Source organism: Pan troglodytes, chromosome 7 (genome assembly GCF_028858775.2).
Source record: "Pan troglodytes isolate AG18354 chromosome 7, NHGRI_mPanTro3-v2.0_pri, whole genome shotgun sequence".
Taxonomy (NCBI): Eukaryota; Metazoa; Chordata; class Mammalia; order Primates; family Hominidae; genus Pan; species Pan troglodytes.
This window is the reverse complement of record NC_072405.2, coordinates 26,301,597-26,329,372: the sequence shown is the minus strand read 5'-3', so window position 1 is coordinate 26,329,372 and position 27,776 is coordinate 26,301,597. Positions and strand designations below refer to the sequence as shown.

The 27,776-nt window shown below is 37.7% G+C and overlaps 1 protein-coding gene across 49 annotated transcripts in view; it reads right to left on the bottom strand.

Moving 5' to 3' along the window:
* Nucleotides 1–595: 595 nt before the first annotated feature.
* The window catches only part of PCM1 (pericentriolar material 1), a 103,593-nt gene continuing 76,412 nt past the window's right edge, over nucleotides 596–27,776 (bottom strand). For 26 of the 49 annotated variants that reach the window (XM_063816210.1, XM_063816218.1, XM_063816232.1 and 23 more), the window contains 10 exons: nucleotides 21,809–21,955; nucleotides 18,564–18,761; nucleotides 17,604–17,663; nucleotides 16,949–17,078; nucleotides 16,492–16,652; nucleotides 14,273–14,345; nucleotides 13,465–13,721; nucleotides 2,897–2,989; nucleotides 2,692–2,806; nucleotides 596–717 (listed from right to left, as the gene is read on the bottom strand). In XM_063816210.1, coding sequence (XP_063672280.1) covers nucleotides 692–717; nucleotides 2,692–2,806; nucleotides 2,897–2,989; nucleotides 13,465–13,721; nucleotides 14,273–14,345; nucleotides 16,492–16,652; nucleotides 16,949–17,078; nucleotides 17,604–17,663; nucleotides 18,564–18,761; nucleotides 21,809–21,955 — 1,260 coding nt within the window. In that variant the 3' untranslated portion in view covers nucleotides 596–691. The remainder of the gene's footprint in view (nucleotides 718–2,691; nucleotides 2,807–2,896; nucleotides 2,990–13,464; nucleotides 13,722–14,272; nucleotides 14,346–16,491; nucleotides 16,653–16,948; nucleotides 17,079–17,603; nucleotides 17,664–18,563; nucleotides 18,762–21,808; nucleotides 21,956–27,776) is intronic. The other 23 variants (XM_063816237.1, XM_063816214.1, XM_063816223.1 and 20 more) reach the window with 1 other exon arrangement.

Sequence of the window (27,776 nt, the reverse complement as noted above, 5' to 3'; positions counted from 1 at the left end):
ATAAATATTTTCCAGAATTTCAAATCCTAACAGATAATGATGTAAGTTCTAGATACTGAGAACCTATGTTCTAAACTTATTATCCAATTTCAATGGATTAATAAATATTCTATAATAACTTCATAGGTATCCTGGATATCTTGATAATCTGCCCTATTCTTGCACAGGAATAGGACCTGCAGGTATCTAAAAGAAGAACATCAGACCCAACAGCAGCAACACTGGCATTAGTTGGAAGACTGGCCTAATGGATGGGCTTTATAACAAATAATATATTTCTCTAACTCTTAACCATTGCTCTTCTCTGAGCAGCCTAAAGTTATATAAAACATTGACTTGCTGTATAGAATTCAATATAATTTCCAAAAAAGATACTTTATAGATAAGTCCAAACTTTATTTAAAACTACATTTTAAATTCGTTACCAAACATCACAATGGGGAAAAAAATCAAGACCCAAAAAAGAAGGGGGAAAAAAAAAAAAAAAAACCCACAGTGTGTCAAGGCTTAAATCTGTCCAGAATTCAGTTTCTGATGTTTTAAACTACCATGGGGAGAAATGACCACACCTATCAAAAAAGCAGTGTCAAACTAATTTACATTTTTATACAGATCAGATGTTTATTTAGTATTGTTTTCATATATGCATTGAGTATGTAAGGACAGAGTTAGATGAGCCTCTGAAGACATCTCATATACTCTGGGTTCCCACCGTTTCTGAAAAACAGAATAAAAATGCTTTATAAATTACTTATCGAATTACTAGAATTTAACATTGTTCTCTGTCATTAAAGCTTTTACTTTTAATATAACGTTATTATAAAAGAAATCCTAAGTTAGCTTGCTAATACAATTCCCTAACAGCACACAGTAAAAAAAGAATAGGTGAGGTGTTTCTGATTCAACAAGGCAGACTGAGCAGATACTTCGTGTCTCTCTAAAAACACTCCACTATGAAAAGAAAACAACTATAGAACAGAATAAATCTACACCAACAAAAGACTGGTTGTGAGAAAACAGAAGAGGGGATATCAACAAATTACCAGAATGCTCAATGCAGATGGAAGCATACCCAATGACAGGGGAGGAAGCTGCAGCTCAAACACTTGCAAGAGGCTGCAACTGAGAAGGGTACCATATTCTAACAGGTAGAAGTGGGCTGAAAACAGAAATTAACTGAAGGTCTGATATCTGAAGGGTCTTTCCTTCTCCTCAACTCCATTTCCAGGAAAAACAAAAACAATGAGATATCATGTGATTTTCATCAACTGATGAACTGATGGAGAACAACAAAAAGAAAACCCTTTGATCCTGATGCAAGAAACACTGAGTGGCTCCAGAGCTGTGTTATTAGACTCATACAGAAAATCTGAGACTATCGCTTGGCTCTACAATGAATGATATTTATATAGAAGCAACCTCAGAGAAGGTATAGAACCATTTAATTATATTACAAAAACAAAATGTAAGCGTATATAATAGCCTTAGTAATGTAAGAATATGGGTAAAACTGAACAGAGAACCAGGAAGAAAGCAGAGGAGGAGCAGCAAGGGATAATGACCAAAGTTGATGGAACAAAATGCACATATACTTAACCAAAATTGAAAGTAAAAAATAGAACAAACAAAAATAATATGAACACTGAGAGGAGGAGGAGAGAGAGGTAGGGCTAGATACATACTTGTCATCGGGTAGAAAAGAGGTATTATCTGCATCTTAAAAACTAAGAATCATAATATTTAGAGTTATAGTCTCCTAAAGAACTAAAAATCAATAATAAAAAGTGGGTTTTTGGGCTGGGCACGGTGGCTCACGCCTGTAATCTCAGCACTTTGGGAGGCTGAGGCAGGCGGATCACGAGGTCAGGAGATCGAGACCATCTGACTAACTTGGTGAAACCCCGTCTCTACTTAAAAAATACAAAAAAAATCAGCCAGGCGTGCTGGCGGGCGCCTGTAGTCCCAGCTACTTGGGAGGCTGAGGCAGAAGAATGGCACGAACCCGGCAGGCGGAGGAGCTTGCAGTGAGCTGAGATCACACCACTGCACTCCAGCCTCAGTGGCAGAGTGAGACTGTCTCAAAAAAAAAAAAAAAAAAAAAAAAAAGTGGGTTTTTGCTATTTATAATATTTTTGTACCTTTCTTAAACCATGGGCATGTCTACATTTTTTTTTTTTTTTTTTTTTGAGATGGAGTCTCGCTCTTTCACCCAGGCCAGAGTGCAGTGGCGCTATCTCAGCTCACTGCAAGCTCCACCTCCCGGGTTCACGCCATTCTCCTGCCTCAGCCTCCCGAGTAGCTGGCACTACAGGCGCCCGCCACCGCGCTCGGCTGATTTTTTGTATTTTTAGTAGAGACGAGGTTTCACCATGTTAGCCAGGATGGTCTCCATCTCCTGACCTCGTGATCCACCCGCCTTGGCCTCCCAAAGTGCTGGGATTACAGGCGTGAGCCACCACGCCCAGCCAGCATGTCTACATTTTTTAAAACTAAAGATTTGAATAGAAAAAAATTATCTGACACTGTTTTATAAATAGTTGAACTAAAATTCTTACAGAATTATACTTTCTTTCTAGTATTTGGCTTAAATCTCCCAGGTCAGTAGTAGCATATTTAAAAAATAAAACACAATAGTAGTATGAAGATTCAATGATTTTTCAATATGGCAAGATTTAAATTGATAACTCTTACCAGGTTCTTTTAGTGTCTCAGAATTTCCAGCTAATTCTTCGGTCTGCATTTCACATATTTCACCAGATAAATGGTTTTTCTGTTCTTCTTCTACCATTTTCTTTCTTAGATCTGCCTTTGGAATGAAAATTAAAAATACAAATCATTTTTCATTTTAACAATATTTGTTATGTAAAGACAAGTTTAATTAAAGACAGGTAAATACCTCTGAATATATTGTCAGTTTCAGTGGTAAATCTTCAACTTTTACAAAATCTTCTTCATCAGACTTTTGACTTATATTACCAGATTCTGCTTCCTGTAATGTAATGAAAAAAAAGATACATACTCTAGATCCAAACCAGTCATCCATGTAAAGAAATAGTGAATTATTTTCTCAGTAATTCTATCATATTTCGTTTTCTTCTACATTCAGCTCTATGAATAATTTAGAAATATGCAGTTCATAGGAAAAGCTACATATCACAGCTGTGAAACATACTGTCAAGCTGTTACCATTTTGTCAAAAAAAAAAAAAAAAAAAGGCTGGGGGGCAGTTCATACATGCTGAAGAAATAGTTACAACCGGGACTAAAAACAGAAAGACAACTCTTGTTTTTTCATATGTTTACTGAACACGAGAGCTGTACCCAGCAGAATGTAAGTAACCACTTACAAACTTTTCAGTGTATCAACTCTGATGGGGCTGTTAGAAAGCTGAGGTATGAATTTAGTAACTGTCTTTTGTGATCACCTTAAACTGTTTTTCCTAAACTTGAATTCTATTTTTTCCCTCCTAGTTCTCCCTTCTGATTTTTAATAGTATCATAATTCTACCAATTATCCAAGTAGAAATCTTAGGTTTTTCTTCTTCTTGCACTATTTCTCACCCTGCTCCTGTTCAGCTTATATTTCATACTTATATAATAGTAGATCCCCCAATCTAGCTTGATAGTATATGCTATAGTCATCAGATTAATCTTCACAGCCCATAAATTTGACCATTTCACTTCCTTGCACAAAAACATTCAGTAGGATCCCTGACTAAAATTCAAATTCAAGAGCTTTTATAATCTACCTTTGACTTAATTTCAATTAAATGTCTTCTATGGCAACTAGACAATGATCAGGTAAGAATAAATCTAACCGGTAATTTTCGAAGTTTTAAATGTGTAATTGTACTCGTAGTGAGGCAAACAAAAGAGTTAGAAGAGTTACTCTTTGTACTAACGTTTTTCAAAGATTATAAGCCCCCTCTCTAAGAAATTATGAAATCATAACTGTAAATATATATTTAAGAAGAAATTTTAAGACACACGGCCTCACTCTGTTGCCCAGACTGGAATGCTGCGGGGGCAATCATAGTTCACCATAGTCTAGAACTCCTGGGCTCAAGTGATCCTCCTGCCTCAGCCTCCTGAGTGCTAGGACCACAGGCATGCACTATCACGCTTGGCTAATTTTTAATTTTTTGTAGAGACAGGGTCTTACTATGTTGCCCAGGTTGGTCTCAAACTCCTTTTAGTTCTATCCAACAAAAGCATTGATTGGAAATGACCCAAGTTAAGTTTCACTTATGTTTGCAATTCAAGGAAGATGAAGGCTGTTTTAAAGGCCTTTGTTTTATGGGGGTTTTGGTCAGGTATTTTCAGGCCTGATCTCCATTTTAATTTTGCTTTAACAATTCCCCCCTTTTGGCTGCCCTCTCAGCTTGAGGGTGGCCAAATGGAGTAGCATTATCCTGTAACCACTACTGACGCAGAAGTTGGGATGAAAAGTCAGGTAAAGTTGTTATCATCAAAAGTTATGTTGGGATTCAGTCATGCACCCTCCATCAAGTTTACACAGTGTTAGCTTCCCTGATGGCAATCATCTGACGTGTGAGTGGCTGCTGGAAAGCATTTAAACCCCTTGTGGGGATATAAAGCACAAGGGAAGAAAACACAGTAACTGTAGCAAGAACTTAAAGATCCCTCTAAGCAAAGATTCCCAGGGGCCTAAAATTTAACCAACTGAATAAATCAATGGAGGAGGCCTTGCTTATCTAATAAAAAATTCTGATTTATTAAGATCTTTTAAATTTGGGGCAACAATATCTAATTAACATAAAAACAATACGTTTCACCCAAAGCTCATCCCTGTGAGCAGCTAAACTTCTACTGGAGTTCCAGTGAGACCAAATGACTCATCTCAGATTGTATTGCTTGAAGAGTATCGAAAGTATCATTAAAACTTTTTTTCAAGGGTTGCTGAAATATCCATAAGCCATTTTTCCAATTCAGAGACTGCCAGCTAAAGAAAAAGCGATCTTACCAAAGAACAAAATCTAGAACCCCTTCATATATTCGAGTTTGGGAGATCACAGGGAGTTCTTTTGTAAGGGATCACTTCATGTACAAACAACCCCAGATTAAGAATTTCACTACCATTTAAAGAGTCATATCTGGTCATTTTAGGTAGGAAATAGCCCAAACCACAGTGTCCAGACCATATAGGTGAAAGCATTTATATATTTTGTTGCCATACAAGATAAATAATCCAGTATTACTGAGAGAAAGGGGCAAAGGAGATCCTATTACCCACCAATTGGGAATGATGTGATTGTCATGGTTATTCTCTGTCATATCTGCATCTGCACACTGCCAGGTAGAATGGTTATGATTTAAATAGAAAGAGGAATAAAAAAACACTTCTATGTATTACACATGGGTACCATCGCCAAATAAGGATGACTTGTTTCCTTTTCAAATATGCCCTGAATACTGATCTTAAAAACTCTATTGTATACAGTGAAACTACAGGGGTATTCCATTTGCCTCTAGAGTTTCCTTTGAACCAATGTCAGTTTCAGTCCGTTCTCTACTAATATAGTCAAGGGTATCATGGTGAAGCTCTGATTTTAAGTATGTGTCATTATATAGGAGAGCAGTCTCCCTAATTTGTGTTAAATCATAAAGTCTAACTGCATATAGGGAGACTGGAACCCTGGCTAGATTAGGCCCAGTTCCATTAAGGTTTTCTGTCCATAGTGATAAAATTACCAGCAATAAAATCAATAGTAGTTACAGGACATACCTTTGCTTCTGTAACTTCTTCCCAGTGCGAAGTCAGTCAACCATAAATATCAACCAACCTGCTAGGGGAAGGATACCAAACCTTTTCATAAAACCAATTGGTCACCCAAGTGTGTGTGGGAGTAGATTTCGGTATTAGTTGTGATTCCATTCATCTATATGACTACATGGCCAGCAATTGCTTTGGTTGAGTGAGAGTGGCTATTCTTTGAACATAAGACCTTAGAGGATATTCTGTTTGAGTAGGAAAAGTTCCCAACAAAAGTTTGAACATTTTGTGTTAATGCAAAACCAAATCAAAACTTAATGAGAAAAGTTTTAAATGTAGTCTTTTTTCATTGTGGTGGTAAGTTGTTTACTTCACGATGCCACCTGCTCCTAGGGAAGGCTTTCCCTTATATATCTTTAAGTCACCTATAGGTTGTCAAGTCCAAGAGTCTAAGGAAGCTCTCTCTACTTGAGAGAGATGGACCCAAGGCTCAAAACGGTTTGCTGCATTGTGAGTAGTAAGAGCTGTCTGCTACAGTCCTTTCCAATGAGGCTCAAGGGCAATTTTTCTATGCTGTTGTTTCCAAAAGATCCAATCTCCACGTTCTAAGTTATGGAAGCCAGTCATAGATCATCACTGGTAGGCAGTTCACAAAAAGCCTCCTTCAGCTGGTAGAAATAGACTTTTGCATAATCCATTAAGGTCTTAGAGTATTGAGTCATTTCAGAGCTAACAAATACAGGTGATACATGGGGTTCTGGTATTAAAGGCATAGGTCTTCCAGTTATTTCATAAGGGGTCAAATTTGTGTTTTTCTGTAGCGGTTGATGTAATTGCCATCAGGGCTAGTGGTAAAATTTTTGGCCAAGGTAATCCAGCTGACAATTTAGCTAATTTTAGTTTCAAGATACAATTTGTCCATTCAAGCTTTCCAGAAGACCGAGGATGACAAGGCCAATGGTAGTGCCACCGAGTTTGAAAATCCTGTTTATCTGATAACCTGTTAAGGAAAATGAGTTCCCTTATTACCGGAGATCTCTCCAGAAAAGCCCCATAAAGGAAATACATTTCCTAAGAATTTTTTGCTACTGTTGAGGCATCAGCCTTTCTATAAGGGTAAGTCCCAATCTATCTTGTAAACAGGTACACTACCGCAAGAATGTACTGATACCTCAATGAGGGTGGCAACTGAATGAAATCCATCTGCAGACCTACATATGGTCTAGCAGGTGGTAGAAATCTTAAGGGTCTTTCCAGCTTTATGAGTTTGACAAGCCACACTGTTGTAAGCCATTTCTGCTTTCATAATCTTTTTCATAATCTGAAACGTTTTTCTTCACCATGATGGTTTGTAGAGTGCAGGGCCTTTAATAATAATGACAGTTTGAAGGACTCAGGAAGGACCAGCTGGCTGTCTGGGCCTTCAGTGAGTCCTTGTTGAGCATGAAATTTGCAACCTTTAAGATTCAATTTTTGTTGTTTCAACTCAAGTGCACAGCATTGTTTACTGAACAAATTATCCTGAGTGATTTGATCTTGGTCAATTCTGTGGAGTTCATTCAAAATGGGTATTTTGTCAATTTCAGACTTGGCCATAAAAGTCCACACATGCATTTCCTTGATACTCAGGTTCAGTCCTACGAGCATGAGCATCATTTTTATTAAGAGCTACTTGTGAGGGCAGCAGAATAGCTGAAAGAAGCTCATCTGGCAGAGGTCCAGTACTGATGGGGGTTCCACTACAAGTGAGAAACCCTTTGTTTCCACAACATTCCAAAATCATCACTCACTCCAAAGGCATACCTATTATCTGTATAAATGGAAAATGATTGGCATTTTGCTATATGGTTAAGTCTTAGATCACGTAATTCTTCGGGTTGTCCTGACTTAAATTGAGAAAGAATTCCCTTTTCTGTTAGTTCATACTGAGTTGTTACAGCATGTCCTGCTCAGTATTTCTCCTCTATAGTTTTTTCATAGGATCCATCAATAAAATGTATTTATTCAGAATTATTTAATGAAGTTTTCCATAAGTCAATGTGAGGAGTCAATAGTTATGATACCACACACACACAGTTTTGGTCTTCCTATTGTTCAGACAGAGGCAGCAAAGTAGTAGGGTTAAGCAGACTGACATCTGAGATAGAGATTAGAAGGTGACAGGAGAAGGATATCATAAAATGTTAGTCTACTTATTAAGACATGTTGGATCTGACTGGAAGGTAATGAGCTTTCAATTGCATGTGAAACTTGTAGGTAACATTTATTCCCTAATACTAGGTCAGATAAAGTTTCTATCAATTTAGCTGCTGCTGTCACTGCTTTTAGATGGTTTGGATATGCTCTGACAACTCGATTTAACTGTAACCTATAATAAGCAATGGGTCAGTAGCTTCCTCCATGTTTCTGAGTAAGGACTCCTAAGGATGGATTATCACATTTGATAATCCCAAAGTGAAAGGTTTTAAACAACTTGGGTATCCTGAACCTGAAGGGGTTATAAGGCCAGGTTTATTTTATTGAAAGCTTGTTCCTAATTATCTTCCCATGGCAAAGCTCTGGGACAGAGATTTTTCTAAATTCAGGCAAGGGGGAAGCCAGCAGAGAAATTTGGGACTCAAGATCTACAGTATCCCATAAGACCAATGAACTCCCTTAACTGCCTTAGTTCCACTGGGCCTAGGGAACCCTTGGATTGTTTTTATTATTTCAGTTAAGAGGAAAATTCTCTCTGCAGTCAGATCATGTCCTGTGTAATGGACCTTTACTCTACAGCAGGGATCTGCAACCCCCAGTACCAGTCCAGGGCCTGTTAAGAACCAGGCCAAATAGCAGGAGGTGAGTGGTGGGGGGAGCCAGCGAGCCAAGTTTCGCCTTTATTTAAACCTACTCCCATCACTCACATTCTCACCTGAGCTCTGCCTCCTGTCAGATCACTGGCGGCAACAGATTCTTGTAGGAGCTTGAACCCTATTGTGAACTGCTCATGCCAGAGATCTAGGTTGCGTGCTCCTTATGAGACTCTAATGCCTGATGCTGTGTCATTATCTCTCATCATCCCCAGATATGACCATCTAGTTTCAGGAAGACAAGCTCAGGTCTCCCACTGATTCTGCATTGTGGTGAGTTGTATACCAATTTCATTATATAACGTAATAATAATAGAAATAAAATATACAAAAATTTAATGCATTTCAATCATCCTGAAACCATCCCCCTTACCCCAGTCCATGGAAAAACTGTCTTCCATGAAACCAGTCCCTGGTGCCAAAAAGGCTGAGGACAGCAGCTCTACAGAACTAAAGTTTTGCCATTGAGGCCTTATGTCTATTGTAAGCTAAAAGTATGAAAGATTATCTACATATAGACAGAATACAATTTCTATGGAATTGTAAGGTTGACAGGTCTTGGTATAATGTCTGAGAAAAACAAGATAGAGCTTCAGCGAACCCCTGTGGCACTACAGTCCAAGTATATTGCTGGTTCTTCCAGGTATAAGCAGAGAACTACTGGCTTACTGGAATACTGAAAAAGGCAGAGGAAAGATCGATCACACTGTGAACCATTTAGAATCTTTAGGCACATTAGATAACAAAGTGTTAGGATTTGGAATAGCAGGAAATCTTGGATTGACAATTTATTGCATGTAAGTCTTGAACAAATCTCCAACTTTGTTATATATTTTTATATATCTATATATATATGTGTATATATCTATATATTTTTTTTTTGAGACGGAATCTGGCTCTGTGGCCAGGCTGGAGTGCAGTGGCACGACCTCAGCTCACTGCAACCTCCACCTCCCGAGTTCAAGCGATTCTCCTGCCTCAGTCTCCTGAGTAGCTGGGACTACAGGTGTGCATCAGCACTCCCAGCTAATTTTTATATTTTTAGTAGAGATGGGGTTTCACCATATTGGCCAGGATGGTCTCAATCTCTTGACCTCCTGATCCGCCCGCCTCGGCCTCCCAAAGTGCTGGGATTAAAGGTGTGATGGATTTCTTAACTGTAGGATTACAGTATTATAGAGACAAGTACAAGGAATTGTTTTATTAAATCCTCTATAACTGGGTAAAGCCCTTGGATTGCCTCTGACTCTAGGGGGCATGAGGGCAATTTAGGCAATGGCTTGGAATAATGTATTTGTATTTTTATAGGCTTACCACTTTTAATCTTCCCTTTGTCAGTTGAGAAACAAGCCCACAAACATCTGGGTACTTCAGAAAGGTCTAGGTTGGTATAAGAGTGAGTTTCAATATGATCAATGCCTGCTTGTAGGAAACAGAGCAGTTCAGGTTTAGAAGGGTCAGGAAGCTCTAAAATTAACTTTCCTTCCAGAGAGAACTTTAAGTGCCCTCTCAATTTAGTGTCATATTGTAGGAAGGCATGCTTTTCTGAGATTAGTCCAACTGTCATTTAGACTGGTTCACAGAGGATTCTCTGAACTTGACTGGAAACGTGAAATATTTTCTTTCCTCCAAGGGATTGGCTGATTTATTAGGATGGGGTTGAAAGTGGATAAGGTATCCACCAACACTGTACGTGACTCCCACTGATGCTGATCTTAGTTTCCCCATGTTTATTTAAGGGCCTTATGGAGAGTAACATACCAGAGAATCCCTTGATGTCCCATTGGTGTTGATTATTGGCTTCAGAGTCAAACCCTTGGGAACGTTTTTTTTTGTTTTTTTTTTTTTTTTTTGAGATGGAGTTTTGCTCTTGTTGCCCAGGCTGGAGTGCAATGGCACCATCTTGGCTCACGACAACCTCCACCCACTGGGTTCAAGCGATTCTCCTGCCTCAGCCTCCTGTGTAGCTGGGATTACAGGCATGTGTCACCACGCCTGGCTAATTTTGTATTTTTAATAGAGACAGGGTTTATTCATGCTGGTCAGGCTGGTCTTGAACTCCCGACCTCAGGTGATCTGCCTGCCTTGGCCTCCCAAAGGGCTGGGATTACAGGCATGAACCACCATGCCTGGCCCAGCCTTGGGAACTTCATCTAATGAGGAAATAGTCTGGCCCAACACAGGTAGGTCCATTAGAGGACTGGTCAAGCGTGGAGCCTCTTTTCTTCAATGGCCTGTTTACAGAAACTGATTTTTTTCTAGTTCTAATGTTCTCTCAAAATGTTCAGCTATGGTGACTAATATAGCCATATCAGTGACTTGCCATCCAATCTTGTGTTTTTTAATCAAGTCACCAGACTCTAGTCAGAGACTATTAATGAATAAAACCATAAAAACCATTTCAGTTCCCGCAGGAAATACTCCCTGCTGTATTTTAAGACCAGAATGTTTAAATTAATTAACAAATGAGATTTCCAATCTAGCCGTGTAATCAGAAATAGATTCAACTTTTTGGACTAGTCAATCTTTTGTGGAAAGACCATGGGATAGCTTCTAGATGTTTTCCAGTTGTTTTTGTAGCATCTTTTGGGCTATCCACAGAAGTAGCTCTTAAAGGGTTGGCAATACTCTTCTGAGGCTTATGCCATCCTGCCGTAGTCATCCATTAACATGCTTCCCCAGTGGCTAATATCATGCGTAGAAACTGACAGAAATCAGGAAGCCCAGGGTCATTCTAAATCTAAATTCCTCAGCAAACTGTTTTGGATTTTCCTTGGGATTTGGAAAATCTTTTGCTATGGCTCTGAGTTCAGCTTTTGACCCAGAAGTAAAAGTACTTACAGGAGCCAGACCTCGGTGTCTTGGCTGAGGGTCTAACTAAGCAAAGCATTAGCCTAACTTCCTTTCTGTCACATCGTCCAGAGTGAAAGGGTAATTGTGCAAAAGGATTAAGATGACTGAACAAATGGGTTAGTGGACTCAGAATAATTAGAGGAGGATAAGCAGAGTAACAGGTCAGAGTGAAATCACTCCCTACATACAATTCATTTTATTTGGTTGTCAATTCACTGCTTAAGCTTTTCATCTGTCTTATTTGCCTTTAGCAAGGAATCTTTTAGCGAGGCAATTTTGGAATTATATCTTTTAGAAGCCTGTATACAACAATCAAAAACTGCTTCCCATTGTTTCTAAGGCATTTAAGATCCCTTCTTTTCTAATGTCCACATAAACAATTTTATCTAGATTAAAACTTCTCCACTGTAACTTTAACTTTAACTCTTCTCTGGTAAAGTGTAACCATTTCTCTAGAAAGGCATAGTTTCATGTTCCTAATTTCTAAACATAAAATTTGCTAGAGTTCTAGAAAGAGGGGTCCCAGAGTCTTTAGGTGTCAATGAACCCATAATACCCTATCTTTCTAAACCTCACCTACCTGAGGCTGCCAACTGGACCCAGTCTAGTTACTGTCAAACATCTAGTTCGACCTCTGGATCCAGTAAAAAATAAAATTACCCAGCTGGGTGCAGTGGCTCATGCCTGTAATCCCAGCACTTTGGGAGGCTGAGGCAGGCGGATTACAATGTCAGGAGATCGAGATCATTCTGGCTAACACGGTGAAACCCTGTCTCTACTAAAAATACAAAAAATTAGCCGGGTGTGGTGACACAAGTCTGTAATCCCAGCTACTCGGGAGGCTGAGGCAGGAGAATCACCTGAACCCAGGAGGCAGAGGTTGCAGTGAGCCGAGATCGCGCCACTGCACTCCAGCCTGGATGACAGAGCGAGACTCGGTCTCAAAATAAAATTACTCAAATAAACTCAGAGAGCTCAGGACACAAACTGTGGAGCCTGAAATCCGAGAGGGACTTACCCAGGACCTCCAGATGCAGCGAGAAAGCAGTAAGCACAATGGACACCTTTTGCCTGGTTCCTCGATGCTTCCAGAGGCCACAGGGGGTCTCTTTCAAATCCTACTCTGTCTTTCGAATCCTACTCTGACACCAAACTGTGAAAGACAAATCTGAGACACAATAAAATTTTAGAGTTTATTTGAGTAAGAAGCAATTCAGGAAGTGGGAACACCAGACCAAAAGAGATTTAGTGTTCCACTGACAAAATATCAGAGGCAAGTATTTATTTGGAAAATGTGGAAGTAAAATAAATTATTTGCTTGGTTTGCAATTACAAAATTGTCTTTTATCAAGTACCTTCTCAGAAAGTCCCTAGTCACATATCCATATGTTAGGGGGCTACTTATGACAGGCTGGGGTTAAGCTTTGGTTCTAACAGAAGCATTTATCAGAAATGACCCACGTGAAGTTTCATTTATGTTTGCAGCTTAAGCAAGATTAATTACTTTAAAGGTTTTTGCTTTCCTCTGCTCAAGTATTTTTCAGACCTGGGCTTCACTTGAATTTTCATTTAGTACTATCATGAGTACAGATTTCCTAGTTTTTTTTTTTTTTTATCATTCACTGTATAAAGATTCTGTTGTCAAACTGTTTTATTTCCTATCCCAAGTGTAAATCTTTAAGTTTATTGAAAATTTGCAATATATTCTAAACAGTTGAGAAGAATAGGTAGTATAAAGGATAAAGGAGGATTCATGCATCATTACCACTTCTTCAGAGCCGAACTTAAGATGAACTCTTTTTATCCCTTTGGTTCTCAAAATTATAAAACAGCATGTGGGTTTTGAGATGGACATCTTAATTCACTATTACCCTTCTGCTAAAGTTAAAGTGTGAATTAGAAAAATGTTCCAACATGTTCTAAACCTAAACACAAAATGGTTTACATGTGGAGAATGCTAATCTGAAAATGAAGAAATATGCACAGAAATGAAAAGTAAAAAATATTTGGAAATGTAAATGATACATACATAGTCATTCACTAACACTGGAGATTCAGTATCAGGACTTCCAGCCAGAGAGCTTTCAGGAGTTTCCTGAGCAGATTTAACTTCTTTGACTCTAGGCACTAAGGGTTCCATTTCAGGTAAACGTAACGGCAAAGGGTTAGGCTGTTGAGTTGAATCAACAGTAGGAGGTGAGTCCTTATGGGCAGCACTATTTAAAGGTTGCTCATCTTCCAAGATATTGAGGTAACAGGGTTTCACAGGACAGTTATCTTGGTCATCTGTCATCAAAAGAAAGTCTTAACATTAGTGTAATGCAAAAAATGTTAAATTTTACTATTATACTAATAAAGACAATACGCCTGAATAAGAGCAATCAAGATATTTAAGACCAAAAAGAAAAGGCAACTACAAATTTTCCTTATCAATGGTTCCCAAATTTAGTTGATCAAAATCACCTGGGAGCATTTTAAGACTCAGATTCCTGAAATCCACCTGATTTCTAAAAAATTAGGACTTTCAGTAATAAGGCCTACAAATGGATATTTTTTTTTAATCTACCATTATTTGTATCTAAAGATGCGATGCTCTTGACAGAATTTTTGTCTGTGCAGGTAAATATTTGTCACCTTTTCTTTATTGTTTATAGAAACAAATTCTTACGTTTTCTACAAAGGATTTACAGGGAGAAGAAAAACATACATCAGGTCCAAAGTACTTTCAAACTAAGAATTTTAGTGTTTTCTGTGTGTGTGTGTTTTTTTTTTTTTTTTAGCTTTTAAGCAAATAAAGGAAATTATCTTAAAATCAAAGACTTATTTAGATTTCTTACTTTTACTAGTGGCTTCTCGTTCCAATGGGACATTTTTGCTTTCTGCTGTCTTTTTAAAGTCACGTTGTAGGACCTAGAAGGGAAAAATGTTTTAATAGCAGGGCCTGAAATACATGGTCACTATAAAAGAGATGATCACTAGTGTGTAGTTTTTGTCCAACCCAAGACCTTCATACAAAGAAATTTAAAAGTATCTTCTAAAACTATTTCAAGGAGGCGGCTTTGGTTGTGATTTCAAGATGGATTTCAAGATGGCTAAGTTAAAGGGTTTCCTTGTTGCCTTAAAAACACACACACACACAATAATACAACTGGAATGAACAGACTGCACTGTTCATTTTTTTTCAGACTCTAAAAGACACTTAATGCAGACAAGAAGGGAATGAAGGAGGAAGTGACGAGAGGAAGATGAACAAAGCTAAATGCCTTCAGCAGGGAGAGGAAACAAAAACTGCGATTCACCTCATAACTGTAAGTAACAGATCTAGAAAGGAAGACATTATGATGTTGGGGCAGGAGCTGGAGATGAAACAGTGGTGGTAGTTGTTTAAAACTGTTTAAGGAAAATGTGCCTACGTAGGTTCTCTCCTCCAACCTCAACAGAAAATGGCACATTATATTTTAGAGAAATTAAACTAGTGAGCCCCAGACCTGGGGCCACTGGGAGTAGAGGTGGAGACACAAATGACACAGTAAAGTATCAGACTGGTGTAGAAGTAATTGTGGGTTTTGCTATTGAAAATGACCAAAACCACAATTACTTTTGCACCAACCTAAATAGAATACTGAAAACAGAATAATCTAGTGCATGCCTGTGTAACGGTGGGACCTCAGCCCCATTCCCAATCTAGCTTCAGAATATCAGCAGCCAAGCTCATACACTCCAGGCAGGACGACAGTGAAGGACCCTAATTTGAAGAATCTAAACCATCTCAAAGAAAAGACCAATAGACACTAACATTTAGAAGTTTGTAGGAATATGCTGGCTGTCTCCCCAAATGCCCTACCTGCAGTGAAGCCCAAAAGAACCTTGTTTTTTGATATATCATTGTTCAATATAAACAACCAAGGTTCAGCAGACATTTGAAAACAGAAGATAATGCTTCTGTGAAATAACAGGGCACTATAAAAAAGTAACAATCAGAAAAAAAGAAAGTGTTCAGAAGTTAAAAATATGACAGCTGAAATAAAAATAATTTCATACAAGTGTTAAAGTCAAAGAAAATCTCTCAAAGTAAAACCAAAAGATAAGGAAAAGAGGAGAAAATCAGAAGATCAATCCATGAGTACTAATAATATCTGATAATATTAATTACAGAAGGAGAGAAAAGAGAAAATGGTGTGGCAGTAATAAAGAGAATTTAAAAATTTACCAACTTGAAAACAATCACTGAGTATCCACTGCAAATAATGAAAAAAGACCCCAACAAGGCACATTACAGTAAAACATCAAACTCCAGAAGAAAAGATCTAGACCAGGGAGGAAAATAACATATAAAAAAGCACCGCCTCATCCATAGAGTGTATGTTCCAAAACTGTGGATAGCACCAAACCCCATTTATACTGTTTTTCCCCATACACACTTATCTATGATAAAGTTTAATTTATAAATGGAGCACAGTGAGAGATTAACAATAACTAATAATAGAATAATTCTCTTGTGCTTTGGGGCCATTAAGTCAAATAAGGGTTGTTTGAACACTGTTATACTGCAAGTCTATCTGCTACCCTAGATGGCTATTAAGTGATTAACAAGCAGGTAGTGTATACAGTGTAGACATGCCGGACAATGGAATGATTCACAACCCAAACAGGAAGGAGAGGGCCGGTGTGAAGTTTAATCACACCACTAAAAACAGTGTATAATTTAAAACATATAAATTATTGGATGGGTGTGGTGGCTCATGTCTGTAATCCCAGAACTTTGGGAGGCTGAGGTGGGAGGATCGCTTGAGCTCAGGAGTTTGAGGCTATGAGCAATGAGCTACAATTACACCACTGCACTCCAGCCCAGAAGACTGAGCAAGACCCTGTCTCTAAAAAACAATCATAAAAAATAAACTGGTTTTTCAGATTTTAATAAGCATATTAATGAGGGTTGCATTCATGAAACCTGAACATTTAGAAGGATCTACTTTGATTAGTTAAAATAAGGCTGATGGAAGTGTGTCAGTCAATACGGGAATACCTGTAAGTGTGTCAGTCAATACGGGAATACCTGTTCATCATGTTCATTTTCTTCAGTAGCTTCAGTGTTAGCCTGGAGGGAAGTCTGGACATCCACAGGGCCTTCTTCAAATTCTTCCATTTCTTCATCCTCATTTTCATCTTCTCCACTTCCGTAATTAGTTAAAGCCTGAGTTTCAGCTTTAGACAAATCTAAGTTGATTAATACACAATTTTTAGTAAATTTCAGCACATAATCTTAACAATAGCTACCACTTATTGCATTCCTGCATGGCACAGATGCTTTATATACAGTATCTGAAATCCTCAAACAGTATGTATTAAAAACTTACAGTGCAGAAAGTCTAGATAATTTAGTCAGGGTCACAGTGAAATTCAAAATCAGAGTTCTTTGACAATTTTACACTTGTTACACTCCACCAAACTGTTCCAATAAATGACCTACAAAAAACTAAAGTATAAAGATAGTACAGAGCCTTTAAACTTACTAATAGACACTGGACATCCTTCACTTTCTTCATCTTCCTCTTGATCAGAAATATCAGATCTTACATTTTTGGGACCATCATACACCTCAGATGTTTGAGTCTGCTTAACTGTTTCAGTTTCATCCTTGTCCTAGACACAAAAATATTTGAGTAAAGTACATGTGTAAAAGGTATATAGTAAGCCTATCGTATTAATAATGATCATTATCTAATAAAAAATACAAAGAACCATTTTTGATAGTGTAGTTTTATTTTTAAAATAAAAAAGTCTCAGGAAAAAGGTCATTTGATGATACAGTCTGCTTTCAAACATTAAGGTGAAAGCTGTTAAAATAATTTTATATTGTTTCAAAAGCATTATTTTTAGGCTTTTTTTTTTTGAGGCACAGTCTAGCTCTGTTGCCCAGGCTGGAATGCAGTGGCATGATCTCGGCTCAATACCACCTCTGCCTCCCAGGTTCTAGCTGGGACTACAGGCACACGCCTGGCTAATTTTTGTATTTTTAGTATGGACGGGGTTTCACCATGCTGGCCAGGCTGGTCTGGAACTCTTGACCTCGTGATCCACCCGCCTTGGCCTCCCAAAGTGCTGCGATTACAGGCGTGAGCCACCACGCCCAGCCATATTTTTAGGCAAAAATTAATTAGCACATACTTTGTCTTCATCATCAATCTCTCCAGCAGGTGAGCCATGATCTTCAAGAATCCTTTTAGCCTTTAAAACAAATCAATTACACAGAATTTAGCAACATACTTAGATACATAATTTAGCATTTCTCATGTCTCAGCCTCCCAAAGTACTGGGATTATAGACCTAAGCCTGGCCTGTATTACTTTCTAATCATTTATTATAGTATCATGCTGTTTGATTTTCATCAAGCTCTTAGCAACGTCTGAAATTTATTTATATCCAGAAAATAAATATCATGAAAAGTGTGAAATGGACAGCCTGACTTCGTCTACTGTAGATTCTAAGAAAGAAGAGCCATCTCTGTTTGGGTCTTGGCTTGTTTCCTTCTCATAAAAGAGGGTCAGGAAAAGGGTACACATCTAGGGAAAAGGCTTCCTGGTATGCCTCAACTACATCTAGGGAAAAGGCTTCCTGGTATGCCTCAACTTGAGGCAGAACAGTCATCCAATCTCACATGTGATCAAAATTAATTTGACAAGGTAGAACAAACTACAGGGAGGTAAAACCAAAGCCCTAACTAATAAGCATTTGTGTTGACTGGGAGTGACCTCTGGGTAATGCATATTCTCGAAGAATCTACAGGGATCAATAACAGACATGGCAGGCACCTGGCACTGGCCCAGGATCAGATCCCAGTCCTTCTCTCATCTTTCAAGACCTGAATACAGGACAATAATGTGAACTGGTTATCTGACAATGTACATTTAACATCAATTCCTGCCTGCATTCCTGATCTTTAGCAACTGCTGTTAGTCCTCAAATTCCACAAGTGACTAGCATATGTAATGACTTATAATGTGATTAACTGGTATTACTAAAAACAACTACTTTTGCTGAGGTAAAATGTGATTTCAGTTAATAATAATGATCAAGAACTGTATTTATGTGTCAATTATCCTAAAAATCAAAATGAACGTTATTTACCTCTTTGGCATAAGATTGTATCACTCCAGTTGCTTCTATTTTCCTTTTGCATCTCTGTTTAACAGTTATACTGTTATTATCCAAATCTTGCATAAGCTTAAAGAAAGCCAATTCATTGAACAACACTTCAGATATCTCTACAAGAAGATCTTCTCCACAGTCTTTCAGTTTTCTGCCAGCAAATTTTGCCAGTGAATCCTATTCAAAGATAAACCAAATAATTTTTAAAGATAGTAAACTTCAATTATAAAATACTACTAAAGTACTGAAAAACTTAAAACTAATGTTTATGATTACTAAGGAAAGATAGGTTGTTAGTATTACTAAAGAATACTGCTATATTACTAAGTGGGAATGTTGCTAGTCCTGCTTAAAGAGTATACACAAGGGAAGAACATATATGGTCATCTATATTTAGTCCCTATTTGATGTAACTGCTGGGCACAAATGAATTCAGACAGGGATTTCTAATACCAGAAAGTTCCCTGACAGTACAGGAGATACAATATATACTACAGTAATAAATACTAAGTGCTATGAAAGGAAAAGACAAAATCTTCCACCTCTAAATGTACCATTAGAATACTTTTAAAGCTTCCTCCTTTACTTAAGACAACCATTCTAATTTAAATTTTTCTTCAAAAGTAAACATTAGTTCTATTCAAGTTGATATATAGGATCATGTAAAAGAAAATAGGATTTCAAGACCCTCTACATTTATTATGTCAAGGAGGAAGTTAAGCCCTGGCAACTTGAACTTTGGTGATTTCTCCTTCTTAGACAACACATTAACTCTTTTCCTCATTGTTCTTGTTCTGTAAATGACTAGGAAAGATCAAGAGACCAGACCTCCTGCCTCCCAACCACTGATGTTTGTTACAGATTAACTGTCTCCTTTACTGTCCTGTACCTAAGTCAGATCAGGGGGCAGAAAAGACTCATCTTCCACCTTTTCTGAAACAAAAACATCACCTCAACTAATTAGACTGTTGTAACTATGCATTAAAGCCTTATATAGAAAGATGCTGAAACTCTGTTAAGCTTCTCTAAACTCTGTCCACATAAATTAGCAGTCCCCAACCTTTCTAGCACCAGGACCTGGTTTCACAGAAGACAACTTTTCCCCCAACCATAGCTTGGGGGAAGGTTTCGGAATGATTCAAGCACATTACATTGACTGACTGTGCCCTTTATTACACTGTAACATATAGTGAAATAATTATACAACTCACCATAATGTAGAATCAGTGGGAGCCCTGAGCTTATTTTCCTGCAACTAGATGGTCTCATATGGGGGTGATGGGAGACAGTGACAGGTCAGGAATTAGATTCTCATAAGGAGCATGTAACCTAGATCCCTCACACATGCAGTTCACAGTAGGGTTCACACTCCTATGAGAATCTAATGCTGCTGCTGATCTGACAGGAGGTGGAGCTCAGGCGGTAATGAGAGCCATGGAGAGGGACTGTAAATACAGATGAAGCTTTGCTCACTCGCCTGCTGCTCACCAGCCTGGGGGTTGGGGACCCCTGATATAAATGATCCCAAACTTCTGATGTCTATTCTTTGGAATCTGTGCTTCCCAGGCAGCTATCCCTCCAACACTGTGCTTGAATAAACTCTCTTTAAAGTAGATTCTGACCCTTTTGATTATTTTAGGTTGAGAATCTTCAAATAAGTAAGTATACTCTACACATTTTTAGTAAAACCACTCCTCTTTTTCCTTCTAAAATATGGACTACCCTATTTAGCAAACAGGCAAACAACTATGATGTTCAATGCCTGCTCCTCTCCCCCACCAAAAGACTATCTTATCTAGTACAGTTATGGTAAAAACGTACATATGCTGGGTGCTTTGTGGAAAAAACAATTCTTGAACGGGTTTCAGAAGGAAAAATGTAGAAGATGGTAATTTACGCTCTAGCTCATAAAAATTTTTCAATACTCTGGGCAATATTTAATGTAAATTAACTTGTATTCTTCATGTATGTCCTCTTGTGAAAAAATCAAGAACGGGATGAAACAAAAGCAGTCAAACCTTAGACTGAGAAAAAAGTCTTTAGAAATTAATGCTTTGGGATCTGTCCACAATTATCATAGAAGGCAAAACTGAGGAAGGGCTACATGGATCTTGATAAAAAATATTTAAATTATAATTTCTCTTTTAGCCTTATTCTAAAATGGAGTTTCCTACAATGCACAACACCATCAATGTTTTGTAGTCCTTAGAAATTATCTGTTAGTACTAATTACTGCTAATGGGGCCAGGACAATTTGTCCTTTAGTCTTAATACTAACAAAATGGAAAATTACAGTGATACAAATTTGCATCAAGCCCAAGGTTTAAAAAAAGTTAATAGTGATTATCTAAAACCAGTTTAAACACAGAAATAAGAAACAAAGCCAAGTTTCATACGAAAATTCTGTAATAAAGATGAGAAGAAAAATGTATCACCTAATGTGGAGTAAAAATACACATCACTGAACTATCTCAATGGAAAAACATTCAGGTAAATATAAAGGTAAAGATGTTTGTCATATGGAATAAACAAGGTAATTTTATTAACACTAACATGGGATTTCTCAACCTTGGCACTGTTGACATTTAGGGCCAGATAATACTTTGCTATGGGGTACTGTCCTGTGTATTGTCAAATGTTTATCAAGATTCTTCCTGGTCTCTACCCATTAGTTGCCAGTACCTGTCCTCCTCTCAGCCCTCCTACCTTCTCCACACTACTTGCTGTGATAAACAAAATGGCTGCAGACACTGCTAAATGTCTCCTAGAAGGCAAATTCTCTCCCAGTTACTGACTTACTATAATTTAAGCGTACTGGTACACCCTAAAAAGTCTCTACAACCAGCTGGTCTCTGGCTTCCAAAATTTCCCTGATTAGTCAAATTACTTTAGCCAATTATTTTAGAAACAGCCACAGAATACTTTGTAAACATTTCAAACTCAAAATGTTTTCAGTGAGAAGATAAACCAAACCAGTAAAAGCTTATAAGAGACATGCCTTAGAGATGACCAAATTAAATGAAGATACAAACAGGACCTAATAATACAATATTATTTTAACCAAGTGACAACTAAAAAGTATTACAACATCATCCCAAATGGACGCTAGACTGGATGTCCACCAGAATAAATTGTGTAATTCAAGAAAATGCCTCACCCACCCCCCGAAAAAAAACCTTACCACACAGTACATATTGGTAAATCATACAAGTATAAACTCTTACCTGTAATATACTTCCAAGTTGTTTATGAAAGAACTTTACAAACTCTTTGCTCTCATCATTTTGCTGGGTAAGGGTCAAAACCATGCGCCTTACTGAAGTTAGAAGCTGCGAGGAGCATACTTCATCCATGTGCTCCTGAGAAAAATCCTAGTTGGTTAGAATATAAACTTACCTATTGTTTAAAAAAAGAAAATCAATCCATATAATATAAAATGTTAATTTTTAATTTTCTTGCATAGATGCTCCTCAATTTTCAGATGTCTGTTTAGAAATATCCATTCATAAGAAAAGCCAAACTCCTACTTTATTCATACATATTGAGAGGTTTGGCAATTTTGACCCACGAAAGCAGATGATGGCCAGTAAAAGAACTGGCTGATCCAGTACTTTTCAGCACTTTCTTTCTGTACTTTTCTGTACCTTAAGGAGAACTATTCATGTTAGTTTCCATTTTGCCAATCTTTGTTTTCATTCAGTTAATTTCAAATACTCTTACAAGCATACTCACCTTGTACCCAATTCCCTATTATTTTCTAACTCAGGGTTTCTCAACCTTCACATTATTGACATCCTGTGCATTGTAGGATATTTAGCATCATCCTGGCCTCTACCCACTAGATGCCAGTAACACCTCCTCCCTACACCACCTCGACAACTAAAAATATCTTTAGACATTCTGAAATGTCTTGAGGGTTAACATCACCCCCTAACTTTCTTAACAAATCACTTCAGTCAGGTGTCTCTTCTTAAACTTCCTTAAGAAGCATGTGTGAGCTACAAAATAATATGAATCATGGTTCGCTTTCTGAGGTTGAGTCCATAAATCATCGATATCAAGTAATCTCAAGGTTCTAATCCTTCCTATTCTACTAAATCCATTTAAGCAAATCCTAAACCTTTTCTCAGTTCAGTCCCCCCCACCAATACATATCTATAAAATGAGGGTGCCAAACTAGATGTTCAAGGTCCCCTCTCAGACTTAAGCTCATTTAAAATAATGTATGTGTCAAGACAGGCGATTTAAAAAACAAAAAACAAAAACAAAACAACTGTCCCTGTCTTCAGAGAGTCAAATACTATGCAGGAGTCAGATACGTATATAAATAATCACTATAAGCTCCGTGCTGTCTGGTAGATAACACTTTTTTAACTGCAGGTATTCTTATTTATCACAAAATACAGTGGCTCACAGGAGACATTACTTACTGAAAAAATAAATATTTTTAAAAAGCACCCACTAGGTGCTTTAAGGAGCTGTAGGAGCATACTGGAGGCAACAACAAATATTTCTGAAGAAATATTTCAGCCAGGCAGAAAAGAGTGAAAGTATTTTACCTCTTGGATAGACAAGACAACTTGTACAAACAGCTAATATGTGAAAAAGTAACAGTAGATATGGAAAATGTTGAATAATGTGAAGTGAATGTACCTAGATGGAGAGTAGCTAGAGGGGGAAAGCACACCAGATCCAGCAGTGAAGCCGCTTGAAGACTAAGGAGTTTGGGTAGGATACGGCTTAGTAAAAATGCACTTCATGCCTATTACGACAGGTAGTCTAAGCAAAAGGTAAGAATATGAATTAAGGTCATGCTACTAGAAAGAAGAAAGTGAAGTCAAATTGATGACTCTAAGGAGGAGAATACATTTTTGACTCACTAGTGATGACATAAAGAGAGTCAAGAAGTCTGACTCAGGTGACTGGGTGTAATGCTGCCTGGGTATAATTAACAAAGAAGTTCTACAGTCCTACAAAAAAAGTCAAGATCTGAAGTGAAATGAGACATCATAAATAATTAAAATCAGATTATTAGTTCTACTCTGTTTACTGGCCTCAGACACTTTTTGAAATGCTAAATTAGTATTTATTATTTCATTTCCTCATGAAATGAAATCACTTAAATCAGGGCTATACAGGTAAAGTGAGGAGGAACAATTTAGATTTTACACAAGGTGACAAGATAAGTGTTGTGATTTAGGTAACTCTGGATATGCTAGTAGCACTTAAAAGGTCAAATGGAAAACCTATTAAATGAGTGTCACTAGCCACTTTAGCCAACTAAAATACCATTGATATTTCCTAATATCTTAGACATTTAAGAAAAATCACTTTAAAAAATGTAATTCTTTTAAATCCAAGACTTTTTAAACATTTCACAGACTCAAGGTGACTTCTATTTCGCTCAAGTATTAAATATTTTATTGTATAACAGTTTCTGAGCAGATAGCATGTAACTTACATAATTCTTCCATCAAATCAGACACAAAAAAGTAAAAACAATCAATTTCCTAACTGAAGGCTGCACTCCCTAAGCATAAGGATAGATCATTTAGGCTTTTTTTTTAACCCTTATAAAGTAACTGTACATATCAAATAAATATTACTACAAGTATACCTATTAGTTTTTAAAAGACATGTTGACAAATATTTATTGTACTATTAATGCTAAAATAAAAGTATAAAACCAAAAAGGCAATACTTTAGGCCTAAGATGAAAGCAAGCAGTAACTAAGAAAATTTAAACCAATTCACTTGAGGCAATGGTTTCAAGCTCTGAGATAAATATCTATATTAAAAATCTATATTCTTAAAATTTATAAGTATATTCTTTTATGGAAGATAAATATATACATATATTTATAAGTAACAGGAAATAAATTCACAAAACACTTGGTAAAACTGATGTATTTATGCCTTATCCCTCAAATTCTTTTTATCCAGTATCTTAAGTACTTCTTGGCTGTAGATACTATGAGATACTATTCTAGGGGGGAGATACAAATAATTATGATCCTTTGTCATAAGTGCTATAATGAAGGCATGAATCCAGTATCTCAGGAACAGTGAAGAGAGGAAGGAATTCTGCCTGTAAACACATGCAATAACATTTGGGCTGGCTCCTGAAAAACAGGAGAAACTGACAGAGAAAGAGGAGAAGGTCATTCTAGGTAAAGGACATAATGTGGGCAATGTGCCTTTTTCAATAATGTCAAGTAGGACACAAGGCTTAAGAGGCCAGACCAAGCTGTAAAAGGTTTTGTGAGTGATAATGAACCTGGTCTTTATCCTATGGGCCAGTTGTTTTCACACTTAGAGCGTCTAAAGAGCTCAACTACAGTTGAGGGTTGAAGAGTCCAGTCATTTATTAATTCATTAATGTTTACTGAGTGTCTACAATGTGCATGTACTATTTTTGGACAGTGACCAAAACAGATTAACATCTCAGATGTCATGGATCTTGTATTTTAGCATGGAGAGGCAGACAAATATTACATAGGCTAAAGGTGGCGTGCAAGCACTAAGCAGGTAAAGGATAAGGCAGAGGTTTACTCAGCAAAAGTTAACATTTGACCAAACAGTTGAGTTCAAGACAACAAGCCATGCAGGTAGGTATCTGAAGGAAGAGCATTCCAGGCAGAAGTATTAGCAAGTGCCAAGGCCTTAGAAGTGCTAACAACTCTAGTAGGAGAGTTGAAAGGTTAGAAGCAGCGGCAAAAGGACAGTAAGGCCATTTAGGAACTGTTGCAATTGCCCAGAACAAGGCTAAGTGTTTCTGTTTTTACATGGAATAATCTGGACACGATCAGCTGACTTTTTCCTCTCAGCTGTAAAGTCACATACAGAGAAAGCAGTTTCTACAGGTGCTTTCTCAAAGATCTCTCTTCTCTCAAAACATTCCAAAAAAAAGCAATTACTTCTGCTGAGGGAAGAAATATGAGCACAATGGAAGCAATTCTCTGTGGTACATGTCTTACAAAGAAAAGTATGAGTACATTATAAGAAACTAGCCCAGTGACAATGTATTTTGTAGTTTACCATATCTAGATGAAAAGAAAACAATTACTTTTCACTTCTAATTGTTAAAATTTCCATTTTAAATTAGAATGTAATGAATGCCATCTCAGAAAGAAGTCCTGTCTTCCTATTCCATTTGTTGCACATGTCTCCATCTGCCCTGATCAATGTTATTAAATAAAATTAATAGTACTGCTTACCAGTCTGATACTATCAGTGTTGATGGGAATATAAACTGGTTAGTTTCTCTGAAGGACAATCAGCTTGTCTGAAAAGCTTTAAAAATGTTTATGACCTTTGAACTAAAAATTTTATGTCTAAAAATTGTTTCTAGAGAAACAAAAGTAAACAGATTACCTTCAATCATTCAAGACGTGTTTGTAATAGTGGAAAAGAAACCAGAATAAACACAAATATTTAACAATAGGGACTGAAAAAATAATTAATAGAAAATTGTATTTTATGACTACTTGACCTCATAGCAGCCATCAACATAACTAACTCCTTGCAGTCCTTCTTGGTCAACCCTGGCTCCGCTTTTGTACAACTTACAAATGCTGAATCACCTGGTCCCACATCACAGTTGCAAGGCCCCTTTCTATTCTCAAATCAAATGCCCTGGCTTTAGGCAGCAGCTATATGCTATAATGTACCTTATGTCTATCTTCAGCTGTGCCTGGAATTAGCTGAGTAACCAAATGACTACTTGACCTCTCTACGATTGTCTAAAAGACAGTTCAATTTTAAAGTACAAAATAAAACTCTTGGCTGGCACAGTGGCTCGAGCCTATAATCCCAGCACTTTGGGAGGCCCAGGCGGGTGCATCACTTGAGGTCAGCGTGGTCAACATAGGGAAACACCATCTCTACTAAAAACACAAAAAGCAAGCCAGGCATGGTGACAGGCACCTGTAGTCCCAGAAACTTGGGAGGCTGAGGTGGGAGAATCGCTTGAACCCAGAAGGCAGAGGTTGCAGTGAGCCGAGATCGCGCCACTGCATTCCCGCCTGGGTGATAAAAGTGAGCCTCTGTCTCAAACCCCACCCCCCTCAAAAAAAACAGAGCTCTTCATCTCCCCCTTCTCCCAAGCCTTCTTCATTGCAGTAAATCGTATTTCCTCCCAGCCAGTTTTCTCTCTCTCTTGACACTCTAACCATTAGTAGGACCTACCGATTTCCTAACTATATCCCAATTATGTTATTTCTTTATCACCACCCTTATCTAAGCCACTATCATTTCTCTTCTGGTCTCACTGCACTCCTGACCCCCTTATAATCAATTTTCTAAAAACAAGCCAGACTTTGTTTCTCTGCTTAAAACCTTCTAGGAGTTTCCCTTCAAACTTTGAGCAAAGTCCAAACTTCTAACCGTGGCCTGTAATATTTTATACAATTAGCCCTTGCCTCCCTTTCAACTTAGTCTCATACAAATATCCTCCAACCATATAGACTTTCCCTCTAGTTCCTTCAACACGCGAAGCGAATTCTCACCTTAAGGCCAGTGCACTGTCTAGAACGATCCTGGTTTACACTGGCTCCTTAGTCACATCTCTACTTAAATGTTCCCTCATTAGAAGCTTTCCCTGATCATCCAATATAAAACAGACACCATCATATCACCAAATTTTAATTCTGAGCATGGCCTGTATCATTAACTGATAAACAGTTACTTATATGTCTTTTATTTACTTATGTTATTTCAGAGTGTATTCCCACTCTAGCATGCAAGCTCCATGAGAGCAAAGGCCTTGTTCACTGCTAGGTCTGCCAAACCTGGCATTAAGTAGGCATTTTATAAATATTTTGGAATGAATGTTGTGGATCCATTAAAAAAAAAGGCAGGGGTGGAGCAAGATGGCAGAACAGAAGCCTCCGCCAATCATCTTCCCCTTCTGGAACACCAAATTTTAACAACTACACACAAAGCACCATTATAAGAATAAAAACCAGGTGAGCAATCATGGTACCTGCTTTTAACTTTGTATTGCTGAAAGGGACACTGAGGGTAGGAAAGACCATCTTGAATTGCTGACGCCACCCCTCCCCCAACCCTAGGCAGCACTGACTGCAGCAATGCAAGTGACTCCTTCTGCTTGAGGAGACGAGAGCAAGGAGTAAAAAGGACTTTGTGTTGCATCTTGGATACCAGCTCAGCCACAGCTACAACAGGGCACCG